Source organism: Myripristis murdjan, chromosome 9, assembly GCF_902150065.1.
Source record: "Myripristis murdjan chromosome 9, fMyrMur1.1, whole genome shotgun sequence".
Classification (NCBI taxonomy): Eukaryota; Metazoa; Chordata; class Actinopteri; order Holocentriformes; family Holocentridae; genus Myripristis; species Myripristis murdjan.
The window spans coordinates 2,959,706-2,979,001 of record NC_043988.1 but is presented as its reverse complement, the minus strand read 5'-3'; the positions used below and the strand labels follow the sequence as shown (position 1 = coordinate 2,979,001).

Sequence of the window (19,296 nt, the reverse complement as noted above, 5' to 3'; positions counted from 1 at the left end):
GTGTACTTGTTTTTTTCTTTCTTTTTTTCCTGCTGAACACGGTAATATAGTTCTGATGTAGGATATAAGGCTAAGCCCTTCCTTAGGGCCCGCCCCTCTCTGTCCATGCTTAGCGAGCGGAACTCTTCTTTCAGACACATTGTTTCCCATCGGAAAAAAATTCCGTCGCCTCCGTCGGTGCTTTTGGTATGTTTTGGTATTTTCCTTTACAAATTCCATCACGGATAGTCTACAGATGTTAACAAATGTAGATGGCCGTTGTCAGTGGCTATGCATCGGCGGGCCTCCGACTAGTACTGAGTGTGTAAGAGACTTTAGCGAACCCAAATCAACCTAATGTTACACCGCAGTCTGCTGGCGTCCCCGGACCTCACCTAGCTAACTGTGTTGCTAAGAAGTTATTTTGGAACATTTTACATAATGACGTACATGTGGGCTTTTACACTTATAGGTCATTAAGCTATCTTAAAATAAAGTAATATAAGATTGTGTAATTAAGGTAGCGTTTCCCATGTTGGTATTGACTGCTCAGCTAGTAAATATTAAGCAGCACCCTTGGGTCGTATGAAAGACCGTTTAGCCGAACTATATTCAGTAAATTGTAAACTTCATGTTGACGCCTAATATACACGTCTCAGAACATAACTACAAATATTTAGTGTCATGTGATGAAAACGGCATACGGAAGCGTTATGAAGCAGCACTCTGTGTTCATACAGTTTCTACTTTTGTAGCAGTAACATTAGGTCTGAATGACTCCTGGTTTGTTTAGGGAAACCAGACAGTAAAGACGGCGTTTTATTGGAATAAGAGCCTCTCACTGTATTAAACACATACCAAATTCATGATCATTAAAGTATACTTTTGTGGAGACTGTTTTGAAAGCACTTTGGCGTGACCTGACCCTCTAACTGCATGATGGGGCGAGTCAGGGCTCATCATCAATCACCATCAGCCACACACATAATATTAGTGGGGATACATATGTGGTGATGGGTTACACTACACAGACTAGTCAGTACACTAGCCACTGCTTTAGTGTTATGTATACATCTGCAGCTCTTGTTTTCCAGTTTGTTGGCACCTAGCTGAATTTCTGGCAGACTGTCATAATGGACGAAGAGCCGGAGAGAGCCAAGCGGTGGGAAGGAGGCTATGAGAGGACCTGGTGAGAGCCATCAGACATGTGGATATACATACATACAGTGACCAACTTGTACGTGGATTAGGTGTTGTCAGTCATGTCAGTGTTGTGGTATGTCTGTGTTGTCCCACAGGGAAGTGCTGAAGGAGGATGAATCTGGCTCCCTTAAAGCCACCGTGGAGGAAATCCTTTTCCAGTCCAAAAGGAAAAGGTGTGTGAGAGTACATGATGTCTCAGAGTGGTGTCAGGACACACAGAGAAACAAAGCAGCGAATTTTGATCCTCAGTTCTATTGGCCTGATTGTCAGTATATAGTTACCATTATTACCAAAACGATGTTGTTGCCACAAACTTACTGCTGCTGTTTGTCCACTTAGAGTGTTAGAAAGCCATGGACAAGTGAGGCTTGGAATGGTGAGTGTTCTCTGCCTGCTTCCTACAGACCGTTGCTTTAAACCTTATCTCCATTCACTAATATATTTTATGTCTTAACCAATGTAAGAGTTTCTGGAATGGTTGTTGGATAGATGGATGCTATGATTAAATAAATAATGATGATCAGTGTTGTTGCAATGGGAACTGCATTCTGTCAGCATATTGGCATTTCTGCCATTCTGCCCCTGCCACTTTTAATATATAGCTTGTATCATGAGGGCGCTAAGCAAATCACTAATTTCAAAAGTTGCGCTGCATTCTAGAAATGTCAGAAAATCAGATATTCTGACTTCCTACTAAAAAATGCAATTGAACAGCCATGAAATCGGAATTCTAAGTGGCAGACTGAAGCTTTCCTGGGCTGATTTATGATTTTCATCTATATTATTCTCATTATTCACTAATTACAACTACTAACTGATGGGAATCTTAGCAGGCATAATCATGTGACTGGTGATTCATTGATTTGATCAGTTCATCTCCCAGCCCTACTTTTAATGTGTTAGCAATCCTTAAAATACAATTTTATTTTTGACACATCATCAGACCATAAATCTCTCATGATTGCAACGGTTAAATTTGAATCATTCATCAATTGGATTTACAGTTGCTGCTGAATGGATGTTAGTCTTGTATTTTTTTTTACATTAGGCCAACTAAATATGAAAATGCAGCCCACCAGCTGAGAATTTCTGACCTCTGACTCCGAATGGAGCGCAGTGTTACTCTGTTTGGTAGTATTAGGATGTATCAGTCCTACTAATTTGAAGCTCATAAAGGATGTTCTGTACTTCAGATGCGCCACCTGTTTGTGGTGATTGACTGTTCAAAAAGTATGGAAGACCAAGACTTGAAGCCAAACCGCCTCACCTCTACGCTAAAGGTATATGGGGTTATGTAGCTGAGACATTAAACCTAGCCTAGCAGTAATAGGGTGGAATGGGTCAAAACATTTGCTCAAAAGCATACACCAAAACGCCTCTCTGTTCTTCTCTTAAGCTGATGGAAGCTTTTGTGGAGGAGTATTTCGACCAAAACCCCATCAGTCAGGTACGACTCCTGCTCTGTGAAGTCTGTCAAGAATCTGTTTTTTTGTTTTCATTACAGTTGATTGCAAGAGCCTTTACAGTTTTTTTTCGCAGATCTCTTGGTCTCAGCTTTGGTCCCAGCAGAGAATTTATCATTTGCTAATACATACCATTCAAGCCAGAAAAACAAATATTCCTCAAAACAATCCAAGTAGCCGTCATATGCCATTTCATTAATGTTATACACAAAAGTGAGTAGCGTGATGAGGTAGATTAGTTTCAACATTTTGGATACCATGACGTAGTAAACTGCCTGGTTGTTAGGCAGTTTTTCTAGCGAGCCAAATACCCAGCGGGCCAGTAGCAATACAATCACCTTTTCTTGGTGATGCTCCTTAGAGTTGCAGAGCTCCAGCCTGGCTGCTAATGGGTAACTCAGACTACCTAATAACCTGTGTTATATCTCCTGTGTGTTAGGTGGGCCTCATTATCACAAAGAACAAAAGGGCGGAGAAGCTGACTGACCTGGCAGGTGAGCATCATCTAAGCTGCTGAAGTTCTACCAGTATGGTTACTAGTATGGCATCTGATCAGTACAGGAATTGATTAATGAAATACAAACTTCTCCTACCTCACAAATTTTCAAACTTTGATGTGCCAGACGACCAAGTTGACTTTCAGTAAGCTGGGAACCCCCATTTGAAATGATTTTGCCCATGGGACCCTGATATGAAAAGATATTTCAGCTCGTCTGAGGCATTAAATTGTTTAGATGTCACACTTGACCACTGATAAACATTTTTTTGCACTGCTAATAATCTCAGTTTTAATAAATCCTTCAGTGTTCACATGTTGTTTTCCTTCAAACAAGGGGAAAAAATGCCAGTAGGATGAGGTAATCCCACTTGTTTCCATTGTTAATCAACTTGTTTCCAGAATTTTCTTGAATAAAGTGTCATTTTCTTAATGCTAGTAGGCTGATTTGCCTTATTCTGTCTTGTTTCAACAAGTTTATAGTTGTTTCCAGAAAGATCCTTGAAACAAGCTAAACTGCCTTGGAAACGTGGGATTATCTCATCCCTCTGTCAGATTTTTTTTTTTCATCTAGTGTGAAGAAAATTAAGTTTTGAAGACTAAATGAAATCATTGTTGTTACTGTAGACATGTATGCAGTGCAGGACACCTTCCTTTCCTCCCCTTAGATTTTCAGACTAAATGACTTGTTAAAACAGATTTTTTTCTGTTTATCTTAACAATTTTCATTGAGTTAAATTATTATGAACTATTATCAACTATTCCTCATTTTACTTAGGGCTCCCTTGAAGCCCATCAAGAGCTCCCAGGGATCCCGGACCTTATTTGAAAATCACTGTCCTAAACAACAAAAAGCAAGCACAATGTCCAAAGAAAACTGGACCCATCAACTTGAGCTCTTTAGCCTTTCTCAAGGCCGTGACACACCAAGCCATTGGTGGGCTGTCAGCCAATGGTTGTCTGTCGGTGAGCGTCTGTAGCCCTAGTTTTTGCAGTGTGTCCTGCACCATTGACACTAGTCGGACCTCTGTCAGCGGCTTTTCGGCCGATTGAGCATGTTGAATCAGTGGCAGAGCCAGTCAGGCCATGTGGCGCGAAGTAACAGTCGGCCTTTGTTGCCGCTAGTTCTTTGATGTCGGTTTGGTGTGTCTGGGCCTTCATCCCTTTGCTGTCTTTTGGCAAGAAGCATCCCAGAATGGCCAGACTTCTACTTTAATGTACTGTACTGCTGCTGTTGTGCTTTACCATCAGGGAACCCGAGGAAGCACATTACCACTCTGAAGAAAGCAGTGGACTCTGTCTGTGTTGGAGAGCCTTCTCTATACAACTCTCTCAAATTGGCCATACAGACTCTCAAGTAAGTTCTGCAGCCAAGCACACAGTCAGTGGTTACATTTCAGTTTGGTTTGCAGAGTCACTGACTCTTTGTGCCTGTGTGAAGGCACATGCCTGGACACACCAGCCGGGAGATCCTGATCATCTTCAGCAGCCTCACCACCTGTGACCCAGCCAACATCTATGAACTGACCAAGGTAAGGTCACATGATAAACACACTGATCACAATTTCTACTGCCAAGGCCTGTTATACCTCCAGATCAAAGTAAACAAACACACACTGAACTGACTTACTGTACAGTCATTTATTTACATCTACACTCACCGGCTACTTCATTAGGTACACCTTGCTAGTACCGGATTGGAACCCCTTTGCTGTCAGAACTGCCTTAATGCTTCCTGGCATAGATTCAACCACGTGCTGGAAACATTCCTCAAAGATTTTGGTCCATATTGACATGACAGCATCTGCAGTTACTGCAGATTTGTCGGCTGCACATCCATGGTGCCAGTCTCCCGTTCCACCACATCCCAAATGTGCTCTGTTGGATTGAGACTGTGGAGGCCACTTGAGTGCAGTGAACCCGAGGATGCTCCTCTGCAGACCTCGGTTGGAACGAGTGGTTATTGGACTCACTGCTGCCTTTCTATCAGCTTGAATCAGTCTGACCATTGTCCTATGACGTCTGGCATCAACAAGGCCTTTTGGGGGCTCACCGGTGCCTCACCGGTGCCTCACCGGTGAAGAGCGCATACCATGTACCAGGGCTTAGTCATGTTCAAGACACCAATTTGAGATGATTTGGGCTTTGTGACATGGTGCGTTATCCTGCTGGAAATAGCTATGAGAAGATGAGTACACTGTGGTCATGGGATGGACATGGTCAGCCACAACACTCAGGCAGGCTGTTATGTTTGACTATGCTCAGTTGGTACTAAGGGGCCCAAAGTGTCCCAAGAAAATCTCCCTCACACCATCACACCAGCAGCAGCCTGAACCATTGATACAAGACAGGATGGACCCATGTTTTCATGTTGTTTAAGTCAAATTCTGGCCCTACCAGCCGAATGTTACAGCAAAAGACAAGACTCAACAGACCAGGCAACATTTTTCCAATCTTCTATTGTCCACTTTCGGTGAGCCCGTGTGAATTGCAGCCTCAGCTTCCTGTTCTCAGCTGACAGGAGCAGCAGCCGGTGTGGTCTTCTGCTGCTGCAGCCCGTCTGCTTCAGGGTTTGATGTGTTGTGCATTCAAAGATGCTCCTCTGCAGACCTCGGTTGGAACGAGTGGTTATTGGACTCACTGCTGCCTTTCTATCAGCTTGAATCAGTCTGACCATTGTCCTATGACGTCTGGCATCAACAAGGCCTTTTGAGGGCTCATCGGTGCCTCACCGGTGAAGAGCGCATACCATGTACCAGGGCTTAGTCCTGGTACATGGGCTGGGGTTCGAATCTGGCCTCAGGTCCTTTGCTGCACGTCATCCCCTCTCTCTCTCCCTGCCTTTCCTGTCTATCTTCACTGTGACTGTCGAATAAAGCAGACAGTGCTGAAAAAATAATCTTTTAAAACAAACAAACAAACAAAAAACAAGGCCTTTTGGCCCAGAGAACTGCCGCTCACTGGATATTTTCTCTTTTTCAGACCATTCTCTGTAAACCCCAGAGATGGTTGTGTGTGAAAATCCCAGCAGCTCAGCAGTTTGTGAAACCCTCAGACCAGCCTCTCTGAATATAGGTTTTTTCTTCATTTCAGTGGAGAACCTGCCAATACACTATACATAGATGTTTTAGAGGGATAGTATGTCCATTTTCAAAAATGTGGTATTATATCACTCCCCCCTATGCTAATTATGACTAGTCATTTATTTGTGGCCACAGTTTTCATTCCCCTGTCGGGTTCTTGCAGTCATTCTGTCGGTACTTTCTCAGACGCTGAAAGATCTGAAGATCCGGGTGTCGGTGATCGGTCTGTCGGCGGAGGTTCGGGTCTGCACGGTGCTAACCAGGGAGACGGGGGGGTCGTACCATGTCATCCTGGATGAGAGCCACTTTAAAGAGCTGCTGATGTTCCATGTGAAACCACCTCCAGCCAGCTCCTCGTCTGAATGCTCCTTAATACGTATGGGTCAGTATGCACACATGAACACAGAAAGGAGACAGGCTATTAAAGTGAAAAGTTCTGTGACAGGTTTTCCTTGGATTTTCTCTCACTGAATTGTATTTTGGTCAGGAGTCACAATGATAGGATCTTTGAGGGAGTTTCTCCTATGATATGTTTGTTTTTTTGTTTTTTTTTTTTCAAATTCTGCACAAAGCATTTTGGACAGTCCAGAAATCAGTTGCAGGTGTTCTTACTTGATCCCCGTGTCTCCTCAGGTTTTCCCCAGCACACCATTGCTTCTCTGGCTGACCAGGATGCCAAGCCTTCATTCAGCATGTCGTAAGTATGCAACAGCAGAGCTCTCGCTAAACCCGACCGTGTGGGATTTTGATCTTTGATTTGTGTTTTGCAGTCATTTGGACAGCAGCAGCGATCCAGGTCTGTCGCTCGGGGGCTACTTCTGTCCTCAGTGCCATGCCAAGTACACTGAGCTTCCTGTGGAGTGTAAAATCTGTGGTACGTCTGCAAGGATTCACTCAGTTCTCTAAATGTGTGAGATAGGAGTAAATGAAACGTAAAGGGATAGTTCACCCATTTTGAGAAATGTGATATTGTTTTATGTTGTTGCCTGATCTTTGCAGATGTTCATAACAGGAAAAATACAGTTATAAACAGTCATTTGAGCAAAACTATCGTCTGTGTACACTCAGTAATGATATGTGCATTTTAATTCTGGAAACTGACACTTACAATGTGATGTTAAACCTTTGAGTGGATTAAGGTGGTTATTTTTCAGAATGTTAGGGGGGAAGTCCACCTCAATGGCAGGAGGCTAACAGTTAGCATTTGGAGCATCCAGCCAGTATCCAGCACTCAGTAACAATGAGAGGAAGATAGAGCCACTACTGTCCTACACAGCAGCTAGGAGAAATAATATCTTCTTGTTTTTTTTTTTTTTTAAATGGGTGAACTATCCCTTTGGAGTATTAGTGACATACACAACCAACAGTTTCAACAGGTAGAATGTATGAATGGCGAGTGTGGGGACAAAGAATGGATTACACCAGCTGGTTGTCCGAGGCCCCCTGGTGGTATGTGAAAGTAGTGTAAGTGGTCCCTGACTCCATGCATTCAATAATGGAGCGATTTTTGATTTTAACACATTTCAGTGTCAGTTTTGTTGAGGAACAATCTAATTAACTCATTTCATTCCACAAATATATACATTTTAGAAAAGTCAAGATTTCTTTGGGTGATGATTAGAAATAGCACCCACCCAGTCTTTGGTAGCCTCTGCTAATGTTGGAGTTGGTGTCGTTAATGTCCCATGAGTTCCTGGCCGGCCTTTACCTACCTGCATGCATCCAAGAATTTTTGTTTACTGACTAGCATCTAAAAATAGCTCATGAATTATGCCACTGAAATGCCTATGCATTAATTAACAATGTGATGTAGTGAAATTATATGATATAAATCCATCTATGTGAATTTACAGTTTATAGATCTGCATGTGCAAATGTATTTAAAAAAGTACCAGTGGAGGTTATGGCAAAAATCCTAATTATTTATTGAAGTTGAAAAAACATGTCTTTTTAACAGTGGATTTCCTTCAGTTCATGTCTAAACATGCCAGCAGCTGCCTGAGAGTGAGTTTGCACTTTTAGTGAGTGGTGAATGTGCACCGCTGTAAAGGAAAGGGGTGCGCTCGATTTACCTCACAAGACCAAACAAGAGCATCATTGTGAAACGCAATGTGGCACAAGAATTGTTTTATCTTGATTATCTTGTTTTCATAATTGTCAGAAGCCAAAATCGTTATTGAAAGTCAAATTCTATTAATCATCCAGCTCGAAATCGAAGTGCAGATTTAAGAGAACAGAGCACATTAACAAGCTATTTCATCGTAATTTTCATTGTAATTTTATATCATGAAAATCATCATTATCTTATAATAACACTCGGATCTGAATTGCTTTGCCTTCAACACATCAGTGAGGATGTATTTTTCACTCCTATTATGGAGTAAAAAAAAATACCTCAAAGAAAAGTGGCTGCCACACCTAATCAGTACCATCTTTGTGACAACAGTGAATCCAAAAATGTTCAGATCATCAAACTGTATTTTGTTTGCAGTCATACAGATACTATTTTTGTGCTTTTACACAAATCTGAAGGCAAAATTTTATTTAGCCTGAACCACATGCAGGGATAAAGTGAAGAATGTGCAGATTTCAATATGTACTTTTTTAGCTGTCTCTTCATCAAAGTGAATGGACAGTAGTACAGTAGTACAGAATAATGGCAATGTGCAAAAAATGCACGCGCATTATTGTCTGTGCAGTTGCTGTTCTTGCTACTTTGATGCAAGTGTGTGTGTGTGTGTGTGTGTGTGTGTGTGTGTCTTACACTGTCTCCAGGTTTGACTCTGGTGTCAGCTCCCCATCTCGCCAGGTCTTTCCACCACCTCTTCCCCCTCCAAGCCTTTCTAGAAATTCCTGTGGAGGAGCACCAAGGAGACAGGTAGCTGTAACAATCTCACTCACACATCTCACAGCACACACTCACACACACACAGACACACACACACACTCATTCTGTATATATGAACCAGCTGTTACTTTCTTTCAGGTTCTGTCAAGGTTGTCAAGGAGAGCTGAAAGATAAAAGTGTGAGTAAAGCAGTTCCTGTCGTGTAAAGTGTGTCTAGAGCTGTCAGGTGACACGAGCACACCCTCTGGAGGCCATATTGGTGGCCCTCGGTTCTTAGATGAACTTAGTTCTTGACTGAGAACGGCTGGTTATGCAGATAACTAGTTATTGCACATGTGTACTGAGATCTGCAAATCTTCACAATCGTGCACATTTACACATCTCAGTAAACATTTGCAAATACACATTTGCAGTATTAAAGTTGTGATTTTATTTTCAAATGTTTTTTTGTGGCCAAAATATCATTATTGCAGCCAAATTGTCAGTGGCTGTATGAAGAGTGAAACTCACAAAAATGAACTGATAGAAGTGTAGTTGTTAATTGATGAACAAAGAGTGAGTTGATGTCTGTAGACATGGTGGGCGCAATATGAGTAAATCAGCTGATTTGAAAATAGCTCCATGAGTTCCATCCTGCATGCGGCAGCAGTGGAGTGGAAGCGGCCGACCGGCTGAACAAAAACATGGCTTGGCCCTCCTGTCTTCAGGCTTTATTTGCACCCACTCAGTTAACTAGTGGACTTCCTTCATGGAGTTAGACATGGTCGATCGTTTTGTAATCAGTTTTCAAATCAAATATTCAGTCAAATCATAACCTCTATCCATCTGTGTTTTCCTGCTCCGTGTGGTCGTGTGTATCCAGGTGTTCAGCTGTCCGTCATGCAGCAGTGTGTTCTGTGTGGAGTGCGACCTCTTCATCCATGACTCGTTGCACTGCTGCCCCTCCTGCATTCACAGTCAGTGCGCCCCCTAAGGCTGACATGATCGCCTGCTAGGGCTGGGCAGAGACAGCAACCTCCCCAGAGGCCACAGGCTGTCGTCCTGAGGCACCTTGGAGCTCGAGTTAGACTGCTGCCTTGGTTTCCCAATATGTCACACTGGTACTTATCCACCTGGACTGAAAAGCAGTGTGCCTCACCTCACATATGATGCAGTTGGACTGATGAAGTATTTATTGTAGAAAGGATTGATTGTGCACTGGCTGACTATGGGAAGTCATTAACCTGAACACATTCTAATGAGCTGCTGTGAGCATGAAAAGGGTAATGGTCAGATGTAAAAACTAGTGAGCATTGACTAGCTTCAGTCCCAAATCCTCCGAGTGACTGCTCACTTGTATCATTCCAAAGTGAAAACAGTTTTGTTGTTGTGAAGACAGCAGTGATGTGGGCTGATGAGCTGCATCTGACTCACTACACAGGGTGTTTTTCTGTTGGAAAATCATCCATCATTTTTATATGTCATAGAATTATACATTTACATTGTTTTTTATACAATTTGTCTTTGTACAAGAATTTTGAATTGGAACAAGGCAATTTCAATAAAACTGCAATGCATCTATCTTTGTATAGATGGTATGATTGTTTCTCTAAATATGATCCTCAAAACAGAGATGCTGAATACAGCCACAGAGACGGCAGGAGGTTAGCATGTGGAGCATCCAGCCAGCATCCAGCACTCAGTAACAATGAGAAGAAGACCACATTTTTCAAAGTGGGTGAACTGTACCTTTAAAGTGAGATGACAAAATGACCTTGGGCTACAGATTGGGATTGTTCCTGTATTTCATTTGTTGCAAAGCCCAACAAGTTGTGAAGGTAAGATCAGTCACATGAGTCTAAAAAAAAAAATCACACTTAATTACTGCTAGGAATCGTACTAAATGTTTCTCCTAGTTGGCAGTAAATCCCATATGAGCTGAGGAGAGCGTAAGAACATGAATAGATGTCATGAGTCAAATTGAGTGCAAAGCTTTTTCTCAGGCCTATAATCATCTGACAGGGGGACTGAAGCTAAGCTCAGAACATTACAATTTAACCTCTATAAGCCACGAGTCCAGTTTTTTTAATTTTTTTATTACTATTCGGACCTTTGAAGACATTTTAGAAGTGTAAAAAATTACAATGCAAAGGCAAGAAAAAATAAAGTCTGAGTCTTTATTCATGTATTTTTATTTGATATATTAATAGACAGGAATCTGCACTCTCCAAACAAAGTGCCTACATTGGCTGAAGGAGTGTTTTTAAATAATTTCTGCAGAAATAAAGTAATTAAATTAAAAGGAGTTTAATTTAATTGTCTGTAGGCTCATGGGTTTTGAGTCTCCTCAGTGCTGGAACAATTAGAAGGTGAGCTCTTTTAATGCTCGTTCATTATATAGACTGTTAGTATCCTGATGAAGTCACAAGATGGCGCTGTAGCACAGAAACTGCTGGAACAAAATAACTAAATCAGTGAGTTTGGGTGATGTGACAGGAGTGTGTCCAGACAGCATGAGGTCAGGTACAGCTCCCCTGTGTTTCCCTGTTGGCGTCATGATGAGACGGAAATGATTTTATGGAGAACAAAACATTGCTCCATGTCCCAGGTAATCATGCTGTCAGTGTGATTACTACGAGAGCAGGCTTTGTTTTGAATCTTTTATTACTGTCGTCTATTACTGTATCGTCCTCGCCTCTTTTAAAGTGAAACTATGTAATATTTTAGGAGCACTGAATCTATGAAGACACAACATGCAAAAGTTTCCTTAACCCTATAAAGCCTGAACTATGAAAGAATTGGCAGAAAATTCCATTTTTTTTTTAAATTGAACCATTTATTTAGTCCTATAACAAAATACATAAAAAAAAAGAAATTCAAAAAATATGTTATTACACGACCTTTCTGGTGTATGATAGGCCTATATGATATGTACTTGAAGTGCCAATGGTATGGTCCAGGGTGAACAGGGGAAGTGTTCAAAGGTATACAACAGTATTTTGGTCAAGTATTGATTAAACTGAAAACAAAAAACGGAATTGAAATGTGTATCATATATGATACAAATGGCTTTATAGGGTTAATTCTTCCTGTTTGCTTTGTGGCCTTAAGGCCATGCTCCAAATGAAGTCAACGGATTTCAGTTTTGTCTTTATCATCCAGCACTCTGAGGTCAACGGGTGGCGCTAATGCACCTTCTGACACCTGCAAAGAGACAGGAAGAAGAAGAACCTCCCCTTCACTTCCGGTTAGTTCTATAATCTCTACTGGCGGGAACTGGAGCAGCGGAGAGCAGTCGCGTCAGGCACCGAGTGGTTAAAAACATTTCAGGTTCATATTTTAATACGAATATTTGTAGCGTCGTGTCGTGTCCGCGGGGGATAATGTCCCGCGTGCTGAATTGCATCGTGGCGGTGTGTCCTGACCTGGGCATCGGTAAGAGCGGACAGCTGCCGTGGCACCCGCTCAGACTCAGGTGAGCGGCGCTAATTGCTATGTTAATTAAAAAAAAAAAAAAAAAAAAAAAAAAAAAAAAGACCCAAAATGAATAAAACAAAGGGTGAAGATGTTATGGGGAATGTAAACAAACGTATGCGAGTTGGCTTGGGACCTCTGACATACACAGTGGCAACGGCACTGAAAACAATGGGTAATAATTACTTTATTATAGCATAATAAATCATGAAGAAGGTTTTAGGCCCATAATGAACACTCGAGAGATACACTTTGGCAGAACCATGGAAATGAATGAACTGAATGTCAATGTCCATATAACGCTAACTTCACTCTGTTTGATAACCAAGAGCATGGTCCACATAGCCAAGCTAGCGCACCAGTAAAACTAAAGAGTCAGTCAGCTTGGGCCGTTTTATTGCCTGTCTTGAAACGTGTCTGCTCTTTTCACAGCAACGAATTCAAGCATTTCAGGAAGATGACGACGACTCCATCTGTGGAAGGTAAAGGTCATGGGGGGTTATGGATTAAATCAAAGTGAAACACATCCATTTCTTCCAGTACTACTGAAGAGGGATTAAAGTACAGATAGATAGATAGATAGATAGATAGATACTTTATTCATCCTGCAGGAAATTCACAGTTTTTCAGCAGTATCCACAGATTACAGATTAAATAAAATAAAAAAGATAAAAAAAAATAAAGAATAAGATCTAAGTACAACAGAATAAGATCTGAGTACAACAGAATAAGATCTAAGTACAAGCCAGTGTGCAAAAAGCAATGTGCAACAATAAAAAAAAAAACCAAACAAACAGAAATAAACGTGTGCATGGGTGTATAAAATGTGCATAGAGGTAGGTCAATGTGCAAATTTAGAAGAAATATACAGTATACACATGATAAATAGCAGTAAGCAATTATAAACACTATAAACAAGGATTATAAAAAAAAAAATAGAAATATGAACAATTTAAACAGAAGTATTAACAATTTAAACAGCAGTGGAAAATAACCTAACCTAACAGAATTAATAGCAGAGCATTCTTATGGCAGGGCAGCAGAAAGTCTGGAGAGTTCAGAAGTAATTCATTTACCCAAATGACTCAAACTAAATCTATGATCTTAAAAGTTTGAAAATGCCCTGGAGTTTTCAGAGATTTTATTTTATGATTTTTCTTTTACCATGTAAAGGTTTTTCATTGTTCAGTTTCATTTAGGTGTAAATATGAAACCAGAGAGTGGTTTGATGCTCAGCAGTATTAGGTCAAGACCGAGTTGGAACAAAAGGCAAATGAAACGTTTGTCCAAAAAATGTGCGTGGAACTGACAAGTAATGTGGGTGTTATTTGATTAAATATTGGCACATTGTGTCTCTAATCATTTGATTTTCTCATGTCCTTTTTCTGACACTAACCACATCTAGTTTGGAGTAAAAAGACTTGTGTCTCTACATGCTGGTTGTTTAATAAGTTCAGTGACATTAAGACATTAAATCAAGCTTTGCAAAACCTGCAGATACATTAATGTTTATCTGCTTTTTGATTGTTGTATGACATTGTTATAATATAGACGACCAAACATTATTTGAAAAGATGTTTGTGTTATAAATATCGAATCAAGTTGTGATGGTCTTTTGCTCATGCTTAGTATAGACTAGTTGAGTCAGTGTGATGTGAGAGGCACAGTGTCGTGTTGCTGGACACCAAAATTCCTTTTCTTCATGATGGAGGATACAGTCAAATTGTCACATGCAGGGAAAGATGCTAAAGCCCCTTATGGTGAGTTCAGAAGCATGATTGTTTTGTTGGTAAACTGGACTCTCACACATTGATGGTCCTGTCATCCACCAGGGAAGCAGAATGTGGTGATCATGGGCAGGAAGACGTGGTTTTCCATCCCAGAGAAGAACAGGCCTCTCAACAACAGGATCAACATTGTCCTCAGCAGGGAGCTCAAGTATGAAACACCCCCATTCACTGGAAATAATGAAGCCTTTTTTACTGTACATACATTTTGAACTCACACATATTTTTATCTGACTGAATTGTGTTTCATTTGTTAAGATCCATGTGTTAATATGGCATACCCAAAAATACCAGTCTGGAACCTTTTTATAGATAAATCTAGATAGAAAATTCGATAGAATAGATAGAAATTGTTAAATGATGTTGTCTTCACATTTCAGGTTTCAGTGTCAAGTTTGAAGGTTACTCTGGTGTTAATGCTTTGTCACAGATGACCCTTAATGCTGTACTTCATTTTGGTAACTTTAAAGTAGATACTCTTAACAGATGGGACTATATGTTTTGGATGAAACTCAAACTTATTGTTATAGCAGCACAAAATAAAAGATCAAGAAATGGAGACTGAGGTAGTTAAAACAGTGTTAGATTCCCCCAGTGGGACTTTTTCCAAATCTCTAAGTAAATCATGATGCCATGGTGAAGTATTTGATTTGACTTAAATGAAACCCTGGTTCTCCTCCAGAGCTCCGCCTGCAGGAGCCCACTTCCTGGCTGCAGACTTTGACTCGGCTCTCCGGCTGGTGGACACCGAGTTGGCTGACAGGGCCGACCAGGTGTGGGTTATAGGAGGCAGCTCACTCTACAAGGTACTACCCACAGTACCCCAGGTCTTCACTGGTCATGGACTTTCTGGGCTGAATTTTGAGAGTAAAGTCAGGACAGCCCACCAGTCTGCTTTTTGCTTTAGAACATCAACTAACTCAGTTTTCTAAAACACATATTTCATAAATTGCAATAATAAATCATACAAGCAGCATATATTGATTTTATTCACATTTTGCGCAGACAGTTGCATATGTTTCTCACTGAGTGGGTGGGGCACAGCCAATCAACAGGGGCACTCGCTGAAGATGGGGAAGTTTTCTGAGAAATTGCATACCTGTTCAAAATATGAAAAATGGCTGATGAAGGACTCAAACAGAATGGTGCATTTCTAACATGGCCCAGGCAGCCATCACTAGTCATCTGGCAGAGAAAAAGCACAGTGATCTGGTGAAAGTATCCCCAGCCTCCAGGGTCTCATCATTTTTTGCTGAGATACTAAACATACTCTGAAAAAATCCACTGAGACGTCTGGAATTTTGAGATGGAAAATGAGTAGGTACCCTGTCTACTGCATAGGGAGTCTGCATTTTCTACCATGTCAATTTAACTGTGCTCTTCACCAAATAATGCCCAAAGGGTTTAAAATTAGGGAATCGATGGAATCAACTCTTTGACTCCATAAATTTAGTCATGTAGACAGTGTGTTTGTTATTGGTGTGGAATAATAACTGCAGTCCTAGCTGGAGGTCATGGTGATCTGCCACAGGATGAGCAGAAAACTCAGCATTTAGTCCTGTGCCTGTGTAGATATACAACCACATATACACACAAGTATGGCTTCTGTTTGTAATTGTGCTTGGTTGCTGTGGGCTCCCCAGGAGATGATGGAGAGCCCGGGGACCAGAAGGCTATTCGTCACCCGAATCATGAAGCAGTTTGAAAGCGACACATTCCTCCCTGAAATCAACCCAGACAAATACTGCCTTCTCCCAGAGTAAGTTCACCATTCATCTGTGGGTCTGACGTTCAGCACGGCAGGCTGAGAAATATGTCAATATCATGATACAGTATAAGACTAGATATCATCTGGGATTTTGAATATCATGTGATATGGCTTAAGTGCTGGCTTTTCTTTTGTTTTGTTTTGTTTTTTTTTTAAGGCTGCACAGAAGTAAAGGAATGCAATTTTCTGAACTTATTAGACTGTTTTGTTGTCATGTCATTTGCCTGTACCTGCTTTTAAAAGTAAAGCTGGTCATATCTGCAGTTTGATACCTGCTAAACCACAAGTGACAATCATCAGGCACAGGCACAGAGTCAACAACATACAACAAGAAAAATGACTGGACAGAGATCACTGCGGATGGTCATACTCATTTCAGGACAGGACAGAAGCATGCTGTCAATGATTAACACTTGTTAAACACGGGTGCAAAGGTGACGTGTAAATCACAAGACAAACACAACCCATGTGCTCTCAACTGCACACTTTTAAAAATCACCATAACTGGCTTCTGAGATGATAACCTCTTACGGAAAAATTGTTGACTTGATATTTTAGTAAGAATTTGGGTCGTGGTCCTGTTGACCTGCATGCAGGTGTCCAGTGGCTATTGTGCAACTTACCTGTGGTTTTGGTTGCCTGGAACTAATCAGCTTTCAGCATAGTCATTAGATTTATTTAGGTGTATTCTCATGTGTTTACCCTGCTATTTCATGTCAAAATGACGGTCTGTCTTGTCATTTGTCTTGCTGCTGTTTTCTTCCTTCACTGGAGAGACAATTCTGCTAATTCTTAAGTTTAGTTCTGACAGCTCAGCTATCACTTTGTTCACATGCTGCAAATGAGGGGAAAAAAACAGACTGAATGTCACATCTTAGACTGCAGTTCAAACTTTGTCTCAGCTCTCCTGTTGACAAAACTATCAAAGGCACTATCAAAGGCACTATAATAACAGTTTCACAGTTAATGCAAATGCAATTAATCGTTCAGCCCTAGTTAGCATGAAACCAAGAAACCAAATGGCAGAACCCGACGCCTGGTACTGGGATTCAGGAACTATCAGACTTGATTCGGCCCCAGTGTAATTAAATTGAATTAAAAAAAAAAAAAGAGTAATGGTATTTACATCGGCAAGAAAATGATCGTGTGCCACCTGGCCTACTGTTCTGCAGTATGGTCATCAGTGGGCTTAGATAATTACAGATTGCGCAAAAAAAGAGCTGCTGGACTGGTTTTGCTGTGCTCCATTGGCACCACTACTGTACTTATCACAGACTTGCATGGCTTCCTATAGAGTCTATGCTTAATCTAACTACTGCCACCTTTTTAAAATAATGCAAGGTATTCTAATAAACCTGACTTTTTACAGTCAGGTTTATTAGAATACCTTGCATAAGTCAGCAAAGTAACTGTTACAACCACAACACCAGATCTGTTGAAAATACTCATTTTGTAATACCTAGACCAAAAACCACATTTTTACAAAGAACAGTAATTTATACATCTGTTTTGAACTGGAATACTCTGCCTCTTCATATTAAGCAGCTAAAGAGCAAATCACTGAAGCATGTAAATCTTTAATTTTAAAATGTATTTGTTAAACAGGTGATGGTGGTGTTTGCGCACTTCTGCTAGGCATTGCATTGCTTATGCTGATGTTAGATAATGTATACAACTTCCATGCAGTACATATGATCATTTACATGCATATACAATGCAGCTGGAAAAATGAGGACATGCTCTTCAGTTGTAAAATTTGTATTAAGACACAGCTGTATTTTAACATTTTATAAGAATGTCATGGGTGTTGTTTGTCCCTGCAGGTTCCCAGGCGTGCCACAAGGCATCCAGGAGGAGAATGGCATCCAGTACAGATTTGAAGTCTATGAGAGCATCAACCAATGAAATGACCAGAAAAACTGGGCAACCTCCTGATTTGCCATCATTATGTAGATGGGAGTAATCTGTGGTGTATATAACTTTGTCCTCTTAAGTGATTGTGCAGTATGAAGATGTCACACTGATTTGTATCTTTTTTTTTTCACAAGGCTTGTAATGTTTACATTTTTTGTAATTAAATCTGTCAAAAATCTTGCAGCATTATTCAGGTTCTTAAAATTGGACATTTTTCTTGACATGATAATACAGTTTTTTAGAGTGTTTATCTTGTCATGGTGGAAAAGCTTCTGAAACACCATTTAGTCCATAGTACAACAGAGCTCTCCACTGAAACTGTAACTAATGTGATCATTTTCGGGTGAACAGCTCTTCCAGGCAGGTTGACCCACCTCACCGACTCCACTGGAGAGAAACCTGTTTGATACATTACTGCCCTGAAATGAAGAATTACCTCAGATTTCCATACTGTTTTTATGAGGCTGTGGTCACAGGCAAAACTCCATCATGTCAGATGTGGACGACACTGAATGGCTGATATGAGAGAGTCTCAGCCACAGACAGTGCTCACAGCGTCACTCCATGGTATGTCCTGTATTGCCAGTACATAGAGAATTTGGGAAACCACTAATCCCACATGTCCGATGTTTACCTCAGCACAGAGCGTCACAGTGTCAGTCAGAAGAATAAGGCAGGACAAAGGCAGGGTTATTTGATGTGGTGGGAGAGATTTTTTAAGTTTTGAAAAAGATTTTTTTTTTTTTTTTTAAATGTGATGGTTTTATTAGTTTACTTTTATTTATTTATTTTTTTACCCCTACAGTATGAGGTAAATGTACATGTAAAAGTTGCTATAAGATTATGTATGTATACATACAGATTTTGTTTTTATATTTTAGCAGTTAAATGTATTCTTACAAGGAAAATTAGCTAACAATATGAAATTCCCTTTTCATACAAGAAGTTTACACCCCTGCCCTCTTGCCATGTGCAGTGGCCAAGTGCAATATCCAAATTGCAGTAAAGTGTGATGTTGCTACAGAGATGCTCTAGCCTACAAAATGTATTCTCCAGCTTCTTCAGTGAAAAAATGATAATGCAAAAACAATCATTCCTACTAACATCATGAACTATATCATAACTGCAGAATGTGTAAAATTAATTGCAGTATGATTTTTTTTTTAACAATATCATAACCCTTAAATGAATTGAACAAGGAAAGTTGAGGGAACGCAAAAACAGTAAATCATAGCACTTAATCCCAGAATAACTCCTGAAATGTGCTGTTTTTGAGGCACTGTTCCTCGACTCCCTTTGTAGC

General features: G+C 40.6%; 2 protein-coding genes across 3 annotated transcripts; both read left to right on the top strand.

The window, feature by feature from the left end:
* The first annotated feature begins 101 nt into the window (after positions 1-101).
* Positions 102-10,631, top strand: gtf2h2 (general transcription factor IIH, polypeptide 2). 2 transcript variants are annotated; one of them, XM_030060975.1, is made up of 15 exons: positions 102-186; positions 1,074-1,168; positions 1,278-1,355; positions 1,522-1,558; positions 2,376-2,462; positions 2,579-2,629; positions 3,085-3,139; positions 4,393-4,498; positions 4,583-4,673; positions 6,411-6,606; positions 6,858-6,921; positions 6,995-7,098; positions 9,000-9,102; positions 9,211-9,250; positions 9,934-10,631. In XM_030060975.1, the coding sequence occupies exons 2-15, from the start codon at positions 1,113-1,115 to the stop codon at positions 10,042-10,044; spliced, it is 1,179 nt and encodes a 392-aa protein (XP_029916835.1). In that variant the 5' UTR covers positions 102-186; positions 1,074-1,112; the 3' UTR covers positions 10,045-10,631. The 2 variants fall into 2 exon arrangements, with proteins under 2 accessions (XP_029916835.1, XP_029916834.1); XM_030060974.1 differs by lacking the exon at positions 102-186 and adding an exon at positions 234-304 and having other exon boundaries at positions 9,934-10,044.
* A 1,656-nt stretch (positions 10,632-12,287) lies between these two features.
* On the top strand, positions 12,288-18,171 carry dhfr (dihydrofolate reductase). The gene is made up of 6 exons (XM_030060341.1): positions 12,288-12,525; positions 12,957-13,006; positions 14,357-14,462; positions 14,994-15,117; positions 15,955-16,070; positions 17,903-18,171. Exons 1-6 carry the CDS (start codon positions 12,434-12,436, stop codon positions 17,982-17,984), a joined length of 570 nt encoding a protein of 189 aa, XP_029916201.1. The 5' UTR covers positions 12,288-12,433; the 3' UTR covers positions 17,985-18,171.
* Positions 18,172-19,296: the final 1,125 nt, after the last annotated feature.

Bases quoted from the DNA above. Each gene is read 5' to 3' on its own strand.
- gtf2h2 (XM_030060975.1), top strand. From the start codon at position 1,113: ATGGACGAAGAGCCGGAGAGAGCCAAGCGGTGGGAAGGAGGCTATGAG. The intron at 2,463-2,578 runs GTATATGGGGTT...TCTTCTCTTAAG, and splicing joins GCCTCACCTCTACGCTAAAG to CTGATGGAAGCTTTTGTGGA. The intron at 4,499-4,582 runs GTAAGTTCTGCA...GCCTGTGTGAAG, and splicing joins TTGGCCATACAGACTCTCAA to GCACATGCCTGGACACACCA.
- dhfr (XM_030060341.1), top strand. From the start codon at position 12,434: ATGTCCCGCGTGCTGAATTGCATCGTGGCGGTGTGTCCTGACCTGGGC. The intron at 13,007-14,356 runs GTAAAGGTCATG...GTCATCCACCAG, and splicing joins GACGACTCCATCTGTGGAAG to GGAAGCAGAATGTGGTGATC. The intron at 14,463-14,993 runs GTATGAAACACC...GTTCTCCTCCAG, and splicing joins GTCCTCAGCAGGGAGCTCAA to AGCTCCGCCTGCAGGAGCCC.